We start from the raw sequence: 21,380 nt of genomic DNA on the forward strand, positions 1-21,380 counted from the left end.
GTTGGAACCCTCAAGCAGAGGCCGTTACCCAGAGCCAGATCCAGCCCAGTGTGGACAGTGGCCGTTACCAGGTCATGTGTCCCGCACGTGCCGGTGGTTTCAGTGGCCTTTCTTTCTGTCCCAAATAAAAAACCTTCCCAGACTCAAAGCTGTTTCATTTCTGTAGGTGGGCGACACATCGTTTGATCTGCCAGAAGCAAATGTTCTCATTCAGATCTCATCTCATGGTGGCTCCCGGCGGCAGGAGGCCCAGAGGCTGGGGCGAGTGCTCCGAGCCAAAAAAGGTAAAGGTGGTCTTACCCCTTCTGCTACAGGAAGTCTCTCCTTTTGAACCACGTTGGTTGGGAAGAGGGTAGGTCTAAGCTGCCTGTGTGTTCACGGTGGCGAGGTCGCGCCCCTGGGCCTAGTAGACTGCAGGGAGGGATCCCAGAGCAAGGACCAAGATCTGCCTGGTTCGTATTATCTCCATGCTGCCGGAGTCCAGCTCCAGCCGGGGTGGGTCTCTCGTAGCAAAGGACGGCGTCAGCGAATGAGGAGACACAGACACAGGATCAGGTTGCAAGCATCTCCTCCTGAGGGCCTTGGAGGAACTTTATTTATATGTTAGGATATTTTTGTTTTTCCATACTTTCGTAACATGTGATTATGTTTTTTTTACAGTTTATCGAGATAATCTTAGATCATTTTCTGGATTACAGACATAGCCTTCTTTCATTTTTCCTTTGTAATGATTAACATGACCTTTATTGATTTCTGCTTACTGACTTTCACTAAAACTAAAAAACAGTACGCAAAGAGAAAGGTGCTAGACAGAGCGTGACCGTCTTGTTATTTTGTTCTATAGAAACTAATTCTTTGTGGAATTAGTTTCATTATGATTGCTTAGATAGGTGTAACTAAGATGAGTAGTCACTTTATCATGAAACCCTAGAAATATTCCCACAATTATAAAGATTGCCATAAACAAAATGAAGGAGAATAGCAGGAGCCAGCTGTGGAGTCTCCTGTTTTCAGGATCGTCCCCCATACTTGGACCTTGTCAAACAGCATGAGTAGCTTGGCTCGCGCCATCTCCCCCTTTTTTATTTTTGGCCTTCAGTTACAAAGTCTTCAATTCCAAATGAATTTGTTTTATTCCTCTACTTAGTAATTTGATGAAGACTGGAAAGAGAAACAAAAGGGAGATAATAATTAGTGCTGATATACCTAGATTGATGAGGAATGGAAACCAGGCAGTAGTGGAGGTGTATTTCTGCAAAGTGGCAAGAAAGGAATCTGCAACTTCTGAGGCTGTGGCTGAGGACACATGTGCCAAACTAATGTCTTTAATTTTTTCTTGCAAGGAGTTTAAGTCCAAGGATATATTATCATTGCTCCATATTCCCAGTAGGTGATTTTTGACATTGTCCCAAGGGACAGATGAGGAATCATAATGGTGGGGAGTAACACAGATCCATTTATATTGTGCATGGCATCTAGTGGTTAACCGAGTTTTGAGATTTTGAATTTGATTTCCTACATATAATATAGTTTCTTCTAGAACCTTTAATCGTGCCTCAAACTTCTTGACTATTTGTTCCTGCAAATAAAGTGCAGTTGAAATATTCTGGATTAATCTATCCACATGATGTGCAGTATGTATTTCCTGTACTAAAGCAGTTGTAGATATAGCAAAAGAGCTTATGATTCCTATAAGAGCAGTAATACCTAATTTAAGTGCTGCAATAAATCTCTTAGGGTGGCGTAAGGCTTTATCTACAAGTTGAATCGTATACATGCCAGGATCATCATACCAATGTTCTTCTAATTTTACAGGTAACACTACATAAGGAGGTTGATGAACAACTATAAAGACAGTTGGTCCAACAGTTGGATCAATGCAATTAGTTAATGTACATTTTGAACAGGATACATAATAGGTATGATTAGTCTTGTTTACCTGTAATTGGCCATGACCTTGCACCAAGAGAGCATGAGGGCGACCCACACATGCCATGACCCCCTCCATATGGTCAGGGCGTCTAGGCCTTTTTAGAAAAATCATTCCTGTAGCAGCTAATAATCTATATAATTCAGGATATATTTGAGTACTATTCCAAGTTTTAGCAACAAATATAGGACTAACCCATCCTAATGAGAACCATCTGTTTATTTTTTCTGGCTTTTTTATTAGATTATCATTCCAATAATACTTTGTCGATTATTTAAATGTCTTCTATAGTCATGGTCTGGGCTAGATACGGAGTAGTCATAAATGGACATCTGAGAGTTGCGAGGTGAAAATCGCAGTCCTTTAGATTGGAACATACATTCATGCCATAAGGGAAACCCTTTAAATTTATCAATATTGCCCTAAGCATTATTTAGGTCTCCTAGCAAGGCCTCACACAGAGGAATGGATGCAGGAGGTTTATCATGGACCACAGTATCTTGATAATTATAACTTCCTATATGCTGTAGATTAAGTACCCAAAGATCCCTAGTTTTTGGATTCCTATTGGGAGAATCAGTTAATAAACTTCTATAATTGAGGGGAAGGCAGCCATCAGGTAAATTTGTTGTATTGGTACTAAAGCATATAGGAGGATCATCAAGTCTCCCGTGGAAAGAGAAATTTGCATCTGTTTTATGCAAGATAAATGAATTTGATTCTCCCCCCAAAAGATCAGAATTATTAGTAAACACACGAATAGAAGAGGATCCCCAAGGTGTAGGATGCAAGATTGGTGGATCCGGAATATATGCCCAATATTGAGAAGCAGAAACACATATCACCTGGCATGAGATGATCGCAAGCATAGCCACAAACATATTCTCAGGGGTTACGTTAACACCTTGTCCTTCCACGAGACGCTGTGCTTGATTGGAGAGTTGTTTCAGTTGTCCCCAGGTTGGTGGGTTGCTGCGCAGTGTGGTTGGAGTAGGTGGCGCAGTAGGACTGGTTTGCGATTCTTCAAGGCGCAGCCGGCGTAAAGGTGGAATCAGAGGGTCAGCGGCTTCTGGAGATCGGGCAGAACTTTCTCTAAGTGGGATATTTATAGGGGGTAAAGGTCTACGTATCGGACGTGGGAGTGGAGGGTGTCTGCGAGACATGATACCGGATTAGTCTATCAGGAATCCAGATAGGTGAGTCAGCGTCCTGTGGAAAGACACAAGCATAGCCTTGCCCACACATTAATAATATATCGGGGCCTTTCCAAGATTCTGTTAAGAGATCTTTCCATATAACCAGTGGTTTGGGTTTAATGTCATCAGTTTCCCAATGTTTCATAATGGGAGAAATCTCATGAGAGTCACAATTTAGATAATTGATGACGAATAGTGCATGAATTAGAATATGATGCACAGAACTATATTTATATTCTGAACTCTGTAGTTTGGAGATTTGGGTTTTTAAGGTCTGGTGTGCTCTTTCTACTATAGCTTGTCCCTGCGGGTTATAGGGAATCCCCGTATTATGGGAGATTTTAAACGAATCACAGAATTTTTTGAATGCAGATGAAGTATATGCAGGTGCATTATCTGTCTTAATAGCTTTGGGCATTCCTGCATAGGCGAAACAAAACATCAAATTGTTGAGACACATCTTTAAAAGCTTCTCCGGTGCGAGCTGTCGCCATAATTAAATGAGAGAAAGTGTCCACAGAAACATGTACATAGCTCAGTTCACCAAAGCTGGGAGGGAACAGGTGTTACATCCATCTGCCAGAGATCATTGGGTCTAAGGCCTCGGGGATTAACCCCCATAGGCAAAGAGGGCTGAGTGGTTGGACATATAGAGCATTTCCGAACTCTCTCTGGCCGCTTCTCTTGTTATGTGAAATTGCCTTCTTAAAGAGGCTGCATTTTGATGATGGAGGGCATGGTTGGCAGTTGCTTCTTTAATTGTAAAGATTGCCTCTCTGGTAAGTAAATCAGCTATATTATTTCCTTCTGCTAGGGGTCCTGGCAATTTGGAGTGACCTCGGATATGGCCCACATACACCTTGTGCATTCTCTTTCTGATCAGATCTTGGAGTTCCTATAAGCGAGGAGCAATAGTAGTTTTGTTTTGAGCTATAATAGCGGTTTCTATAACGGGGAACAGCCTGGCCACATATTGAGAATCAGTGAAAAGATTAAATGGTTGGTCATGTAAAGTCTTAAAGACTTCTGTCACCGCAAAGAGTTCAGTTCTTTGGGCTGAAGTTTCGGTAGTTTGTACAGCTGTTTTATGGTTATTAATGACATAAGCTGCTCTTCTGGTTGAGGAGTCGTCAGTAAAGACGAGAGCAGCTGGGTGAGCTAAGGGTGAGGAGTTGACAATTTTTGGAAAGATAATTGATTGTTCTTTTAAGAATTGAAGTAGAGGGTTGGAAGGCAAATGATATTTAATAGTCCCATTAAAAGATTGGATAGCAATTTGCCAGTCATCATCCAGTTGGAATAAATAATCAAGTTGCTCCCTTTTATAAGGCAGGGTTAATGATTGAAATTCTCTTCCAAATAGCTCAACACTCCTAGTTCTTCCTTTAATGATTAATAGGGCAACTGAGGTGGTATAGGCACAGACGACCTTCTTGGTGGTTCCGGGGAGGTGAATCCATTCCAAGGGTCCCTCCTGCCATAATACTCCAGTCGGAGTGTGAGTAGTGGGAAGGACCTGGTAAGGTTCTTTTGGACTTTGTTTGATATTACTTAAGCCTGTAGTTTTTACCTCTCCAGCAGGTAGGTGTCTCCAGGCATTAACAGCTAGGCTGGAGCTTTGGCTGAGAGCCTCCTTAGATAAATTTAGTTGATCACGGGCTTGTGACCATTCCTCTAGGCCCAGAAGCATATTAAATGTTACGGAGCGGCGGCCTGACTTTCTATTAATAGCAATTTGTTGTTTTGCCAACTCCTCATATTCAGCCTTCCAAAGTAAATATACCCCCGCAGGGAGACAAGATTTGGCAGTTTGATGCCAATCATAAGGAGTCATCCACTGGCTAGCAATTGCCTCCACCAACTGCATCGTATAAGGAGATGTAGAACCATAGTCAGAAACTGCCTTTTTTAGTTCCTTTAAGACCTTATAAGGGAGTGGTTCCCCCTGAGGTTTGTCCCATTCATCATCAAAAGTCACTGGAAGGGGTGCCTGGGTGGCTCAGTTGGTTGGGCGACTGCTTTCGGCTCAGGTCATGATCCTGGAGTCCTGGGATCGAGTCCCGCATTGGGCTCCCTGCTCAGCGGGGAGCCTGCTTTTCCCTCTGACCCTCACCCCTCTCATGTGCTCTCTCTCTCTCATTCTCTCTGTCTCAGATAAATAAATAAAATCTTAAAAAAAAAAAGTCACTGGAAAACATTTAAAGGTTAAATCCCCATCTCGCAAGGCCTCCTGTATTGCTCCCTTAAAGCCAATATTCTTAATAGGTGGCAAGGGTTTTTTACGAACTAAGACCTTGTTCTGTGGAACTTTTAACTGTCTATGTAGGTTAATCACAGAGCCGCATTCAGGGGCTGTGGCATTTGCAAAAAGTTCCCAGTCTTGTTCATGATATTTAGCAGCCTCCTCCTCAAGGGCTACCTAATCTTTGGAGGACAATTGATCGTCTCTCTTCAACTCTTTTATTATCTTTGTCCTCATCTTCTGATTTCATTTCATTTATTACCAGTACTTGAGAGGCTGATTTTTGTAATAGAGGTGTCTCTTCAGTGGGGGCAGCATTATGTGTCTCCCGTAATTTTTTGTGTAAAGCCTGTGAGCTAGGCATAGGATCTAACATATCTCTTAACAATGTCCATAAAGAGAATGCCTCCACGGGTACATTTTCAGGACCATGGTTAGAATAGTATAACTGCATTTCCTCCCCTATCTTGTTCCATGTTCTAATACCGAGACTACCATCTTTCGGAAACCAAGGGCAACAGGTCTCTACAAAGGTCAAAAATCTAGCCAGTTGAGCATGAGTAACCTTAACACCTCTTTTTTCAATCATATGCTTAATAATATCAATAAAGAGTCGTCGTTCCTTTGACTTATTATGGCCCATAGCTTCTCTAAGTTCTGTGTTTCTGCTCACTCTTACTCTGTATTCCTTCACAGAGAGGTCTGCAGTACCCACAAGCAGAGTCCTATCCGTCCCTGTAGGAAGGCTTACCTAGTCGAGCCCCACATTGTGGCGCCACCTGCCGGAGTCCAGCTCCAGCCGGGGTGGGTCTCTCGTAGCAAAGGACGGTGTCGGGGAATGAGGAGACACAGACACAGGATCAGGTTGCAAGCATCTCCTCCTGGCAGCCTCAGAGGAACTTTATTTATATGTTAGGATATTTTTGTTTTTCCATGCTTTCGTAACATGTGATTATGTTTTTTTTTACAGTTTATCGATATAATCTTAGATCATTCTCTGGATTACAGACACCGCCTTCTTTCATTTTTCCTTTGCAATGATTAACATGACCTTTATTGATTTCCGCTTATTGACTTTCGCTAAAACTAAAAAACAGTACGCAAAGAGAAAGATATTAGACAGAGCGTGACCGTCTTGTTATTTTGTTCTATAGAAACTAATTCTTTGTGGAATTAGTTTCATTATGATTGCTTAGATAGGCATAATTAAGATGAGTAGTCACTTTATCATGAAACCCCAGAAATATTCCCACAATTATAAAGATTGCCATAAACAAAATGAAAGAGAATAGCAGGAGCCAGCCCAGAAATATTCCCACAATTATAAAGATTGCCATAAACAAAATGAAAGAGAATAGCAGGAGTCAGCTGTGGAGTCTCCTGTTTTCAGGATCGTCCCCCATACTTGGACCTTGTCAAACAGCATGAGTAGCTTGGCTCGCGCCACCATGCCTTAGGGTTACTGTGTGCATATTTTCCCTGGCAGCTGCCTGGTTCACATGGATATCCGCTCAGCTGAGTGCTTGCAATGGTAGATTGTAAGAGGAGCCAGGAGCGTGGTGTGCGTGGTGTAGACGTACCGGGAGAAAGCAGAGCTGGGCCACCAGTGATGTCTAGGACCTGGAGCCTGGATCTTGAGTCTGGAGTAAGGGGAGGGCTTGGTAGGAGCAGCTTGGGCAGCCATAGCTGGCTGCCTCACACAGCACCTGGGAAGAGCCCCGTCCTGGGTGGCAGCTTGCAGCCGGGCTGTCACATGCTCAGCGCATGAGGATGCAGGATGTCGGAGTCTGTGCCTCATAACTGTGGTCGAAGGGCCCACACCCCAACAGTGGGTGTGACAGGCACTGGCGCTGCTGCTTAGAGATGGCCACGGCCCCCCTCCTGGGACCAGGGAGGCCCTAAGACAGGGGCACAGGCCTTGTCCTCGGGGTGTTCGCTTTCCTTTCTTAGGAGACAGCCGGACTGGTAGGGTGTCCGGAAACAGGGTTAGTGGGCGTAGGTTGGAGTCATACCGTGTTAGAATATGTGTAAGAGGGAGCTAACTGTATTTAATATGGAGGCAGGGCATATTAGTAGAAAGAGCATGCACATGGGCACCAGGCCAACCTTGGGACCTTGGGCAGGTAGTTTGCCCCTCTGAGCCTTGCTTTTCCATCCAGAGTGGGAGTACATCCTGCCTTGCAGGGCTGTTGTGAGGAGTAAGCCTTATGTAACAGAATATAGGAGGCTGCTGGATAAATGGCGGCTTTTATAAGCTGACAGGAATAGAATCTGCCTAGCATATGTGAACGTAATTCGTAACTTATGCCTTACTCACCACCTCCCAAAAAAGAAACAAATCTAACTTGAAAACCACTTTGAATTTGAGTAGAATTCTGTTTTTAAAAAAATACTATTTGATATAAGGTATTTGGCTGCTTTCTTTGCATCTCTGAGCTCTTGTAAGACTAAGAAATAGTTGAACTCAGAGGCAGTACACAGATATGGAACCTGCTGACAATTGAACTGTGAAGCAAAAATCTGCAGATTGTCCAGAAGGATCAGCTTTTATAGGCTGCAGTATCTCTGGCCCAGTTTCTGTGATAATTCTGTCCTAGGTTTTCTCTCTGAGCCTTTTTTTTTTTTTTTTGGTAACTTTATTGAGATAGAATTCATATACCATATAGTTGGTCCATTGGAAGGGTACAGTTCAGTGGTTTTCCTTTTTCTTTTTTTTTTTTAGAGCACACATGTGTGCACAGTGGGGTGGGGAGGGGCAGAGGGAGAGGGAGAGAGAGAATCTTAAGCAGGTTCCACACCCAGTACAGAGCCCAACTTGGGGCTCGATCTCATCACCCCCAGATCATGACCTGAGCCAAATTGAACCCTTAACCGACTGAGCCACCCAGGTGCCCACAGTGGTTTATAATATAATTGCAAAGTGTGTCACGTCACCATCACCATAGGCTGTGTTTAGAATATTCTCATCACTCCAGAAAAGAAACCCTTTCCCACTGGCAGTCACTCCTTTCTCCTTGCCTCCTAGCCCTAACAAGGGACTCTTATTTTTACCTTGATAAACATGCCCATTCTTGACATTGCATACATACAGAATCATGCAGTCTGGGCCCTCTGCAGCTGCCTTCTTTGACTAGCGTGTTTTCCAAAGGGTCCTCCATAGTAGCATGTAGTAGTACTTCCTTCTTTTTTTTTTTTTTTTAAGGTTTTATTTATTTATTTGAGAGAGAGAGAGATAGAGAGCACAAGCGGGGAGGAGAGGGAGAAGCAGACTTCCCGTGGAGCAGGGAGCCCGATGTGGGGCTTGATCCCAGGACCCTGGGATCATGACCTGAGCTGAAGGCAGACGGTTAACCGGCTGAGCCACCCAGGCGCCCCGGTACTTCCTTCTTTTTATTGCCGAATGATCCTCCATTGAGCAGACATGCCACATCTTGTTTATTTGTTCTTCTGTTGATGGGCATTTGCGTCGTTTCCACTTTTTGGTTATTTGGAATACTGCTGCTATGAAATTCATGTGCAAATTTTGTGTGGACATATGCTTTCAATTCTGTTGGGTATATATCTAGGGGGAAGGAGATTGTTGGGTCAGCTATGGTAACTCTCTTTTTAACATTTTAATTAGCTGCCAGACTATCTTCCAAAATGGCCGCACCATTTTACACTGTTACCAGCAGTGTATGAGGAATCCAGTTTCTCTACATCCTTGATAATTACTGTAATTATCTTTTTTGACTCTGGCCATCCTAGGGAGTGCCAGGTGGTACCTCACTGTGATTTTGGTTTGCATTTCCCTGATGACTAATGATGTCGAGTGCTTTTCATGGGATGTTGGCCATTTGTAGATTTTCTTTGGAGAAATGTCTGTTCAGATTCTTTGCCCTTTTAATAATTGGGTCATTTGTCTTTTCATTATTGATTTGTAATAGTTATTTATATAGTTCAGATACAAATCCCTTATCAGATACATGCTTTGTAAATATCTTTTCCCATTCTGTGGGTTGTCTTTTTACTTTCGTGGGGGGGTGTCCTTTAAAGCACAAACGTTTTGGGCGCCTGGGTGGCTCAGTCATTAGGCGTCTGCCTTGGGCTCGGGTCGTGATCCCAGGGTCCTGGGATCGAGCCCCGCATCGGGCTCCCTGCTCGGCCAGGAAGCCTGCTTTTCCCTCTCCCACTCCCCCTGCTTGTGTTCCCCCTTGTGTTTCTCGCTGTCAAATAAATAAATAAATCTTTAAAAAAAAAAAAAAAGCACAAATGTTTCTAATTTTGATGAAGTGCCCAAGCAAAGTCAGGGCCATTAGCCCCCTGACTGCAAAGCTGGCCCTTGAATAGCACGGGTTTGAACTGTGAGGGATTTTTTTGATAACTGTAGTTCAATACTGTAGGTGTATTTTCTCTTCTTTACAATTTTCTTAATAATGTTTTCTCTATCTTACTTTATGTTAAAAATACTATGTAATACATATACAGAGTAGGTGTTAGTCAGCTGTTCGTGTTATTGGTAAGCCTTCCAGTCCGCAGGAGGCTATGAGGAGTTAAGTGTTGGGGGAGTCAGAAGTTACATGTGGATTTTCAGCTGTGCGGGGGGTTGGTACCCCTAACTGTCGTGTTGTTCAGGGGTCAGCTATACTTACTTTTGAGCCCTGGACCCTCGGTTCCTGGCACTGTAACAGCTAATGTTGTCCTTTCTCCTTTCCTCTCTTAAGGGATGGTTGCCGAGGAGTACAATGCCTTCTTCTACTCGTTGGTGTCCCAGGACACACAGGAAATGGCTTACTCGACCAAGCGGCAGAGGTTTTTGGTAGATCAGGGTTATAGCTTTAAGGTATGTATTCATTGATCTCCGGTCAGAATAGAACCAGGGGTGTTTTGGTACCCACGCCTCTAAGAGAAGTAGGAACTGCTGTGGGCCCCAGTGTGGGACAGAACTCAGACAGGCACAGAACATTAGGGCATTGGAAGCCCTGCCTCAGATTCCCTTCCTCTCGGCATGAGTTGCCGGGGACTTTGAGGGAAAATATTGTGCAGCACCGAGCTTCCCACAGTGACTGGTCAAAGAACAGGGCCTCTGAAGCGAGGGGCTTGGGTTCTGTACTTGTTAACATTTTATAGTTGTCTTGCCAAAAGAGTGTTAGTTGTTAGTGGGAAAATGTGCTAGCCTTGCAGGACTTGAGATGCCCCGGAGCTGTGGCCATCCCTATGCTACTCTGAGCCCCTTGGGTTACTTTCCTGCACCAGCAATGGCTGTCAGCGCAAGCCTTAGGACTTCCCATTGCCCACAGACCTGATTTGTAATGTGAGCGAGGAAGGCTGTGATGGGGCACCCCCCCCAGGGTGAGCCCTTCCTTTAGTCAGCTGTGAGCCCGGGCCTCAGTGGGCCTCGCGCCAGAGCTGTCCGCATGTGACGGATGGGCAGTCGGACGGGCAGTCGGACAGCTCTGGGGCTGCCGAAGCTGTGGCTGGCCTCCGTCGGCTGGGGCGTTTGCTCTCTTTCCTGTTCAGGTCAGGCTTTCGTGCCTCTAAAGATTTTCATTTGTGGGAGTGGATGGGGGTGCTGGAAGCAGAGAACTAAAAGGGTGCCCCTAGAACATGCAGGTTCCCAGGTTCTTGGTTTACAAAAGACTACAGGCTGCCTTTTCAGGTGCTTTTGATCGTGTCTTGTTACAGGTTGGTGAATTCCCTTTATTAGCCACAGACAAGAGGTCAGGGCTGTCCAGCCCCTCCTTCCTTAGCCAGAAGCAGTGACAGTTTCCGACTTGTCATGCTGAGCTGGAGGACAGGATACTTGACCGCATTTTGAAGGATTTGCATGATGGCCTGTTTATGTATCTGTAAAAAGTATGCGGTGATGGCAGCATTCATACCTCCTGATCCGTGGGAGAGTCAAGGACGAGACAAGCACCAAATGAGGGAGTGTTCTGGGTTCTTTGAAAGGAGAGCCGGGCAGAAAGGCACATGGGCGTGTGATGGTCTGTGTTGGGTGGAGCAGTCTTTGCCTTCCTGGCCTTGCCTTCAGCACTGTGCACTGAGAGCAGCCAGGTCAGAGTTCCCAGAATCCTGACGCCGGAGTTCCCAGAGGGGTGGTCGGGCCAGGGCAGAAATGCCCGGTATCTGTGCTCCGGGTCTGCGGCCACTTGAAGGGCTCAGCCACGTCCCTACTTCTGGGACTTTTCTTTCAATTAAAATGATGAGAAGAATTAAAGGGGGGCAAAAAGATTTCTCTACACCATCAGCCCAGGCTTTCCTGAGGGATAGGTAGGCTGTGTAGTAAGTTACCCCCAAAGAAAGGAAAACCAAACCTCTGTCTTAGAAAAAATCTTGTAAATCCATGTGGACAGGCTCTCATTTCTAAGTGCTCCCTCCCGCTGGAAGCCCTGGCCACCGAGCCCGGGAGGCTGAAGACCGTGCCCTCGGGCAGCAGGCCGTGCCTGTCTTTGGTCCCTTCCTTTATCTGGCGCAGGCTGGAAAACTGCCAGAAGGGACATTTTAGAGCCACCGAGGCCCCCAGTGATCTTCTGTAAGCGATCCTGTATCTGCTGTTGGGGGAGTGGCTTTCTCTGGAATCCCCTTCGCCTCTCGTGCCCTGCAGTCACTAGTTGAGCCCCACATTGCAGGGGGCTCCCAAGCTGGTCTCTGAAATGCCGGGGAGGAGCTCTCCGTGGTTGGGCGCCTGCTCAGCTGGGCCTGGGGGAGGGCAAACAGAAGGGGACATGGGGCCTGCGGCTTTGGGCTCTGCAGGTGATCACAAAGCTTGCTGGCCTGGAGGACGAAGAGCTGGCATTTTCCACGAGGGAAGAGCAGCAGCAGCTCTTACAGAAAGTCCTGGCGGCCACCGACCTGGATGCTGAGGAGGAGGTGGTGGCAGGGGAGTTTGCCTCCAGATCCAGCCAGGTGAGTGGGTGGGCAAGGCTGCAGCTGTCCGTCCTCCCGAAGGACAGAAGTCTTGTGTGTGCGCGTACTTAGTTGTGTGTGTCTGTGTGACGTCTTAGACGTGTGACATCTGTGACGACTTGGAAAGCCCAGAGGGCCACAGAGGAGAGAGTAACAGAAACAGCCCCTGTTAGCCCTTTGGTGCGCCTCCTTCCTTCCTCACATATTGTTCCACATGGCCAAGTCCACGGCCGCTGTAGCTGGCCTCCTGCGCAGTTCACCTCACGGTCTGGTTCGGGTTTTGGTAGCGCCTTGCCGGTGGGGCCCGGGATGGCACAGGCGGCCCCAGGCTTACAGCGGGGGGCTGCGGGATGGGCTCTTGTGCCTGGGCCCACCGTCCGGGGCCTCGGGCAGGTCACTTCAGCTCTGGCCCCCTCTTCAGTAATAGAGCTGGGCCTTCCAGCCTGTAAGGTGGGTCTGAGGATCAGCTCACATGGTAGTTTGACTATATTATCTTGAAACATTTAGAATTCTCTGAAAATAGTGAACTTTCCATTTATTCTGCAGATACTGTATATTCACTACCATGTGCTAGGCCAATATAATATGGTATAATTAATGAAAGTACCATTATGGGGAGTCCTTACCAGCCCTTCCAGAGAAAACTACAGTTTTGTCAGGTACTTAAAACAAATTAAATTGATATTAGAGCCAAAAGGTGAGCAACGGTTGGGACAAGGAAAGAAAAGCAGCGTCCCCTGGGGAGGTGCTGTTCTCCCTCCAGCCTGAAGCCATTCTGCCCCCAAATGTGGGGGCTGGATCCCCCTCTGGGCACTCTCCATGGATGGATGCTTCAGGGAAATTTCTTGCCTCTGTGTGCTAAGGCCATTCCCACCAACCAGTGAGCCACCTAAGGTCAGGCTGTTGATGGCATTGCTCAGTGCCTTTCTGCATACTTGGCTTATAATCTGGTGCAAGTAGTGTGCCAGACTCTGGGTCAGACCCTTGCCTGTGCGATTTCTGTTCACACCACTTATGTCAAGACAGATGAGGCTATCCCCATTTTATAGATGAGTTCATTGAGGCTCAGACATTCAGTATTGTCCAAAGTCACCCGGTGAGAGGTAGAGCCAAGATTCAAGCCCAGGGCGTTCTGGATTTCCACTTGATTCAGAGCCTAATGGTGAAGTCTCGAGGTGTTGGGGGATGCTGCCCTTGCTGTTGAAAAATTCTGTTTATAAATTGTCATTAAGAGAGGCAGAGTAGCTTTATGGCTAAGAATAGGGAATCTGAAAAAAAAAAAAAAAAAAAGAATAGGGAATCTGAAGCCAGCTGCCTGGGTTCAAGTCCCATCTCTTTAAGAGCTGTGTGATCTTGGACAAGTTACTTAATCTCTCTGTGCCTCAGTTTCCTCATCTGTAGGATGGGAATTGTAATAATTGTGAGGATTGGATGAGTTATCACATGTAAATACATGTAAACTGCTTCAGACAATGCCTGAGACACAGTAAGTAGTCAATAAATGTTCTTAAATTAGTATTTACTAAACTTAAAAACTTTATAAAACTTATTACGATAATAAATGTTTTAAAAGGAGTGTTTTTTCCCTTGGAAACTAACCATGGGCTGGGTGCTGCTGCAGGTATCTCGGCGCTTTGGAACCATGAGCTCCATGTCTGGGGCTGACGACACTGTGTACATGGAGTACCACTCGGCTCGGAGCAAGGCTTCCACGAAGCATGTGCACCCGCTTTTCAAGCGCTTCAGGAAATGACGTCTGTAGGGTCATGTGGGTGAAAGCTGGGTGCTCAGCACCAACATTGGATAGAGACTTTCCACATCCTCATTCTTTCCTCTAGCATTGGCCAAACTGTTCTAGATGCAATGTTTGTTAACTGTGTTGAAGAAAATGCATCGAGAGCTCAGTTCTGTCTTCATGGGTCGTCCAGGGCTTAAAAAAAGTTGGGAGACTATTTTTGGGTTTTTTTTTTTCAGATCCCTTTTCAGTCATGGGCAGTGGTCATTCCTGTATATAAATATTTGTAATATTTAAGATGTATTTATCTTAATGTTCTGAATAAACAGAAATGGAGCATTTGACCACTCTTGATTACAGGTGTTCTTCTGCCTTGTCACAGGCATGGGCTACGTCTAGGTGACAAACCTCCATCGAAGCCCCTTTTGTAGCGGGCACCGAGGAGTAAGATGGGGCCCATCCCTGAGGAGCTCTACTGGGGAGACACACCCCAAGATAAAGAAGACTTGCTACTTGGTTGTTGAGGCACGGACACGGCCAAGGCCAGAGAGAGGGACGGGCTAGAGCTGCCTGTTCACTGTTTAGCCTCTGTGCCTTCCACGCTAGGCGCCTCTGTGTGCAGGTCCTCTAGGTCACCTGAAGGCCATCACACGCCTAGGAAGTCCCCACACACACAGCTCCTACAGTTGGGCTTCTCTGAGAGAGTGACCTTATTTCTCCCCCAGATTCATTTTTGATATTGTTGGGAGGCTGGGTTCCTCTTCAGATAGCAGTGTGTTGCCCTTGGGTCTTTAATGGCTAGTTCCTTTATTCTGAGAAATGTCTTTTTCTCTCTTGTTCCTGGTATGAAAGAAAAGAGGGAAAGACAGAAAAGGCAGGATTGTTTCATAAAAAAGAGACACACAAGGCATACATGGGTCACGAAGAAAAACTTGTTATTTTGAGGAGGAGGCTTATCCTAATAGGCCACAGCGCTCACACCTGGGGAGTGTTGAAAGTCTGTGCTAAATAAATAAGGCCTTTAAATTTGGAGTCCCTGCCCCCCGTGGCTCAGCATTCTGTTTCCTGTGTCAGCAGACACGCCTGTACGTCTGTTCTTTGAAGCACCTGCAGACCAGGCCTGGGAAGACAGTGCCTATTTGGTCAGGAGTGCTTTGAAGCAAGAGCCACCTTGCCCGAATTCCACTTCCCTGAGCTGACTTTTGGAGATAAACACTCATAGTTTCACCAGCGGCTAGCCGCTCTGTCCATGCAAACCCCAGAGCTGAGGCCTGTGCTCAGGCATGTATGCGCTGAGGCCCGTAGACCTGCTCATTACTCACCCTGATGGGCTGGCACAGAAATGTCTCAGACTTAATCACAACCTGTGTTATTTGCAGATTCTTATCTCCTGTCACACCTTTATGCTTGAGATACTCAAACAGTATCAGATAACTTGTATTTTCAAATTCCTGCCTTGGTGCTCACCGTTTTCTTGTTCTATAACCTGTCTACTGATAATGTGGACTTTCACCCAAGCCCTGTGATTCTGGAAAACGGGGACTGTTAAATCCTCCATCTTTTGTGTTCTGGAAAACTGCTAACTGCAGAGAACCACCCTTCCATATATGACTTGGACAAGACTCGCAGATGCCCCCTTTGTTTACCCGTGACAAGGCCAGACACAGATCTTCCATATTCCCATTTTTTGCCTCTGCTGTGCTATATCCTGTATGTTGCTGGTTTTCTTCATTTTTTGTATTTGTACCCTATTAGTCTGAGTTCTGGTTTGTACCTTAGGAGCTGGTGTATAGTAGGTGCCCAGTGACTATGAATTGGGTTCTTATTTTTCTTTTAAAGGTTTTATTAGAGAGCACAAGAGCATGCACACAGCGGGGGGAGAGAGAGAGGGAGAAGCAGACTCCCCGCTGAGCAGGGAGCCTGATACGAGACTTGATCCCAGGACCCTGGGATCATGACCTGAGCCGAAGGCAGACGCTTAACCGACTGAGCCACCCAGGCGCCCCCAAATTGGGTTCTGAAAAGAATTTATAGACTTAAGAGAAGTTAAAAAAAATCTTTAAACACTTCTTTAAAATTTGTGGACTTCAAAGGAGACCTATGACCCCTGCCTGCTTATTGAGTGAATCACCTAGTGGTAACCATCCACCCCACTATCCCTTCCTCCTGCCTTTGCTCTGAACGAGCCCTCACAGCCATGGCAAATGGGATGGCAGGATAAAGTACCAAAGAGGAGAGCTGCACAAAGAACTGCAGAGATTTGCTTAGGGTTGCCTGAGTCTCACACCGAGCACTGGTCAGCACGGGCATAGAAGGAGCCACATGAGAGGATTAGGGGAGCCCACCCAGGGCCTGGTTGTTTCTGTTCCTGTCAGCCAGAGCGAGAAACCCCCTAATTCACAGGGCATCTAGTAGAACATGCAGCAAGGTTCTGCCTCAGCAGTGTGTGAAGTGAGAACTAAAGTAATGCTGCCTCAGTCCTGTCAAAGTTTAAAAGCACCACCCAAAAGGATCAAACTGCCCGTAACTTACTGTGTCCCAGAACAAAGCTAATTGCTGCAATACAGAAATATCCAGCAACCAATAAGGTAAAATTCCTGATGTCTGACTTCCAACCAGAGATTACCAGGCAGCTGGGGAGCCTGGTGGCTCAGTCGATGAAGCATCCAACTCTTGATTTCGGCTCAGGTCATGATCCCAGGGTCGTGAGATCGAGACCTGTATCAGGCTCCATGCTGGGTGTGGAGTCTACTTAAGAATCTTTCCCTCTCCCTCTGCCCCTCTTCCCCCCTCCGCCCGCTCATGAATGCTCTCTCTCTTAAAAAAGAAAAGAAAAAAAATTACCAGGCAAGCAAAGAGCCAGTAAAATACAACCCATAATGAAAAGGGAAATAAAATGGACCCAGAAATAGCCCAGATGATACAATTAGTACACAGGCCATTGAAAGTTGTAGCTGTGTTTCAGATGCTCACAAAGCCAGAAAAATTCAACATGTTTGACATAGAAGATAATAAAAACCCACGTCAGACTTCTAGAGATTAAAACTACAATGTCTAAAATGAAAAATCTATTTTATGGGTGTCTTGGGCAGCGTCTGAAATGACTCCCCATTATCCCATCTTTGGCATTCAGGCCCTGGTATAATCTCCTCCCTTAAAGGTGAGCTAGAAATACAGACTTGCTTCTAATGGATAAAATCTATCAAAAGAGATGGCTATCCCTTCTAAGATCAGGTTACAAAAGACTTTGACTTCTATCTTGTTTCCGTACTCTTCTCTCACACTCCTCATTTGCTGGCTTTGACGAAGCAAGCTGCCCTGTGGAGAATCCCACTTGGCAGGTGGCTCGCCCAACAGCCTGGGAGGGACTTAATCCTGCCAACGGCCCCATGAGTGAGCTTGGAAACGGGTCATCCCCCAGTTGAGCCTTGCGCTGGCTGCCGCCCTGACCTAGCCCTGATTACAACCTGTGAGAAACCTTGAGCCAGAGGACCCAGCTGAGGCCCTGGACTCCTGGATTCCAGAGGCACAGAAACAATGAGAGTAAATGTCATTTTAGGTCACTGAATTTTAAATTAAAAAACTTTCCTATTATTTACATGTCCTTTTTTTAAAAAGTAGAATTGATTGCTAGGTTCTGGAGACAAACAGTGGTCCTGGCTGCATATAGTTAACACAGCAACAGAACAAATACCAAGGGTGGTACTGAGGGCGGAATGCTGCTCTAACCAATACCTGGGAGTAGTGGGTGTGGCTTTGAACCTAGAAGTGGGCGGCGCCTGCTGAGATTTGGAGGAGAGCGCACCTGAACTGCCTTCAACAGACTATTAGTAGCAATCTGGACTATGCCAGTGAGTGCTCAAAAGGAAGTGAGGGACACAGTATCGGAAGCTAGCGGAAGGGGGATCTCTCACACAGTGGCAGAAAACTTAGTGGCGCTATTGTCTGTGGTTCTGTGGAGAGCAGAACGTTCTAATGAGCTTTGTGATCTAGGTTTGCAAGATTTGCAAGCAGTGTTCAAGGTGCCACCTGATTTCTTCTTGCTGCTTAAGTAGTAAAATGCAAACGGAGGACAGAACTGTTTTAAAAAGGAGCCATTTCTAGATGGTTTAAAAAATTCCCAGCCTCTCCCAACAGCAACTGACAGCTAAAACAGTCTGGTTATTGGAAATCAGATACTGTGGGAGGAAAGATTAGTGAACTTGAAAACACATCAACTTAAATGTCCAAAATGAAACACAGAAAAAAGACTGAAATAAAATGAGCAGGGCATCCGTGAGCTGTGGGGGCGACTTCAGGTGCATCAATTTGGAATCCTGGAAGCAGAAAAGGGAAGAAGGGAAGACAGAAAAAAGGGTTGAAGATATAATGGCTGAGATTTTTCTAAACTTGATGCAAACTGTAAGCCCTCAGTAACAAGAAAGAAAATAAACTCCAAGCACAGGAAATACAAAGGAAACAACACCCAGGATACATCAAAATCAAATTGCTTAAAACCAGTGATAAAAAGAAAATCTTAAAAAGGAGCCAGAGAGAGGACAACGTTATGTACAGGGAACACAGATAAAGATGGCAGCAGAAAGAATTCATCACTAGCAAACCTGCACTACAGGTCGTGTTTAAGGAAGTTCTTCCAAAGAAAGGAAAATAATCCTAGTTTGAAATCTGTATCTATGCAAAAGAAGGAAGAGCACTGCAAACGGCATTGGTGAATAGAAAAGATTTTCTTATTCTTTTATTTTTTAAAGATTTTATTTATTTATTTGACACAGAGAGACACAGCGAGAGAGGGAACACAAGCAGGGGGAGTGGGAGAGGGAGAAGCAGGCTTCCTGCAGAGCAAGGAGCCCAACGTGGGGCTCGATCCCAGGACCCTGGGATCATGACCTGAGCCGAAGGCAGACGCTAAACAACTGAGCCACCCAGGTGGCCCCGATTTTCTTATTCTTTACATCTCTTTTTGTAAAGAATTTATTGCATAGTTCTGGAGAGATAGTGGTCATTATTGTGCAACAAGGTGACTATAATTAATGCCACTGAACTGTGCACTTAAAAATGCTTCAGGACTGAGTGGCTCAGTCGGTTAAGCATTTGCCTTCGGCTCATGTCATGATCTCAGGGTCCTGGGATCAAGCCCCGCATCGGGCTCCCTGCTCAGCAGGGAGTCTACTTCTCCCTCTCCTCTGCCCCTCCTCACCACTCATTCTCTCTCTCAAATAAATAAGTAAAATCTTAAAAAAAAAAAAAGTGGGTAGAATGGTAACTTTTATGTTATATATATTTCAGCACAATAAAAAATAACTTTAAAGCAACAATGTTGTATTGTGGAGTTTATAAAAATAAATTGTATAACAATAGCACAAAAGCCAAGAGGGTGGAAGTATGCTTTTGTAAAGTTCTTGTATTATATATAAAGTGGAACAATATTACTTGGAAGTAGTCTGTGGTAAGTTAAAGCAACTTCTGAAGCAACCACTAAAATAGCACAGCAAAGAATTATGGCTAATAAGCCAACATAGGAGATGGAATCATGAAAAATACTGAACCCTAAAAAAGATGAAAAAGGAAATAAGAGGTAGATGGAAAAAATAGATAATAAATAGGAAATGGTCTGAACATCTTCAATTAAAAGGCAGAGATTTTCAAATTCTGAGAACAAGAACCAAATTATGCTGCCTACAAGATGAAATATTAGGATGCGAATAGGTTAAAAGAAAGCTGGAGTAGCTATACTAATATTGGGTGAAGTAGATTTCAGATCATAGACTATTACCCCAGATAAAGAGCATCATTTTATAATGATGTTATTTTATAAAGAGGTCAATTCACAAAGAGGGAATAACTTTAAATATTTGTGTACCAAATAACAGTTTAAAAATACATGAAGCAAAAGTTGGTAGACCTGCAAGAAGGAATAAGACAAATTTACAATTATATTCAGAGATTTTAATATCTTTCTCTCAATAATTGATAGAGTAAAAAGACCAAAAATCAGTTAAGATACAGAAGACAACACTATCCACCAACTTGACCTAATTGACGTTCTAGAATACCATCCACTAACAGCAGAATACACATTCTTTCCAAGTTCAGACAGATCATTTGCTAAGACAGATTCCATTCTGGACCATATAGCAGGTCCCAATAAATTCAAAAGGATTAAAGTCATGCTATGTTTTGTGATCACAATGGAATTAAATTAAAAATCAATAAAAGAAAGATCTCTGAAAACCCCCAAATATTTGAAAACCAAGTAGTGCAATTCTAAATTAAAAACCTCAAAAGGGAATTTAGTATTTTTGAATTGAGTGAAAATGAAAACCATGTTGTTTATATTTTTTTATTTCTGCATATTACAATGTTTGGTATCTTAACCTTTCTGGCTGGGAAGAGACTGGCTCTCCTAGGGCTAGCCAGTTCTTGAGACGGCAAAGGGTCCAGCCAGGAGCATGTCTTTGATCAGCAAACTAACCAATCCAGAGCCATCCCTCCTCTATCTGGCCCAGATACCCTAAGAGGTAATATTAATCATTCCAAAGCCAGGTAAGGGCAACTAGGGACCATCCCTCTAGTTCAGAGCCTGCTGGAATTATTCAAATTAGCCAACCCTAAAGTGTTTATCCTGCCTTGCCTCGCCTGTCCCACAGACACTCCAGTAAAGGTTCTAGCCCCAGCCTCCCCCCACTCAACTCCTGCTATCTGCCCGCTGACCATGCTGAGGCTTCCCCAGGTGGCCCTGTGTGGCATGGTGTGCCATGCCTCATGTTTCTAGGACCTGTGAGTAAAATAAACTCGTTTTCCTGAACCTCTCCTGTGTCTTCTCTTGTAGCTACACCTGGCTGACCATGACATAAAAGTACATAGAACAGAACCCAGCATATCAATAATTGGGACATGTAGCCAATCCAGTTCTTAGGGGGAAATGTATAGCATTAAACTATAATAGAAATGAAGAAAGATCTTAAGTCAATGAACTCAGCTTCCACTTTAAGAAACTAGAAAAGAAAGAGCAAATAAAACACAAAGCCAACAAAAGAAAGATTTTTTTTTTTAAGATTTTATTTATTTATTTGACAGAGAGAGACACAGCGAGAGAGGGAACACAAGCAGGGGGAGTGGGAGGGGGAGAAGCAGGCTTCCCGTGGAGCAGGGAGCCCAACGCAGGGCTCGATCCCAGGACCCTGGGATCATGACCTGAGCCGAAGGCAGACACTTAACGACTGAGCCACCCAGGTGCCTCTAAAGTAGATTTTTCATTTTAGACATTGTAGTTTTAATCTCTAGAAGTATGACATGGGTTTTTATATCTTCTATGTCAACATGTTGACAAAAAAATAGCATTATATGAGTGTATATACACATACATATACACACCCTTATACACCTATA

General features: G+C 44.8%; 1 protein-coding gene across 2 annotated transcripts in view; it reads left to right on the forward strand.

Annotated features, from left to right (window-relative positions):
• ERCC3 (ERCC excision repair 3, TFIIH core complex helicase subunit) overlaps positions 1-14,335 on the forward strand; it is a 31,055-nt gene extending 16,720 nt beyond the window's left edge. The window contains exons 12-15 of one of the 2 annotated variants that reach the window (XM_045869051.3): positions 167-284; positions 10,072-10,190; positions 12,104-12,256; positions 13,878-14,335. In XM_045869051.3, the coding sequence (XP_045725007.1) occupies positions 167-284; positions 10,072-10,190; positions 12,104-12,256; positions 13,878-14,009 (522 nt within the window). In that variant the 3' untranslated portion in view covers positions 14,010-14,335. The other variant, XM_064586396.1, reaches the window with a different exon arrangement.
• The last annotated feature ends 7,045 nt before the right edge of the window (positions 14,336-21,380 follow it).

The sequence above is a fragment of the Mirounga angustirostris genome, unplaced genomic scaffold (genome assembly GCF_029215605.1).
Source record: "Mirounga angustirostris isolate CCGP_5_RB_7025 unplaced genomic scaffold, mMirAng1.0.hap1 SCAF_3, whole genome shotgun sequence".
NCBI classification, from domain to species: Eukaryota; Metazoa; Chordata; class Mammalia; order Carnivora; family Phocidae; genus Mirounga; species Mirounga angustirostris.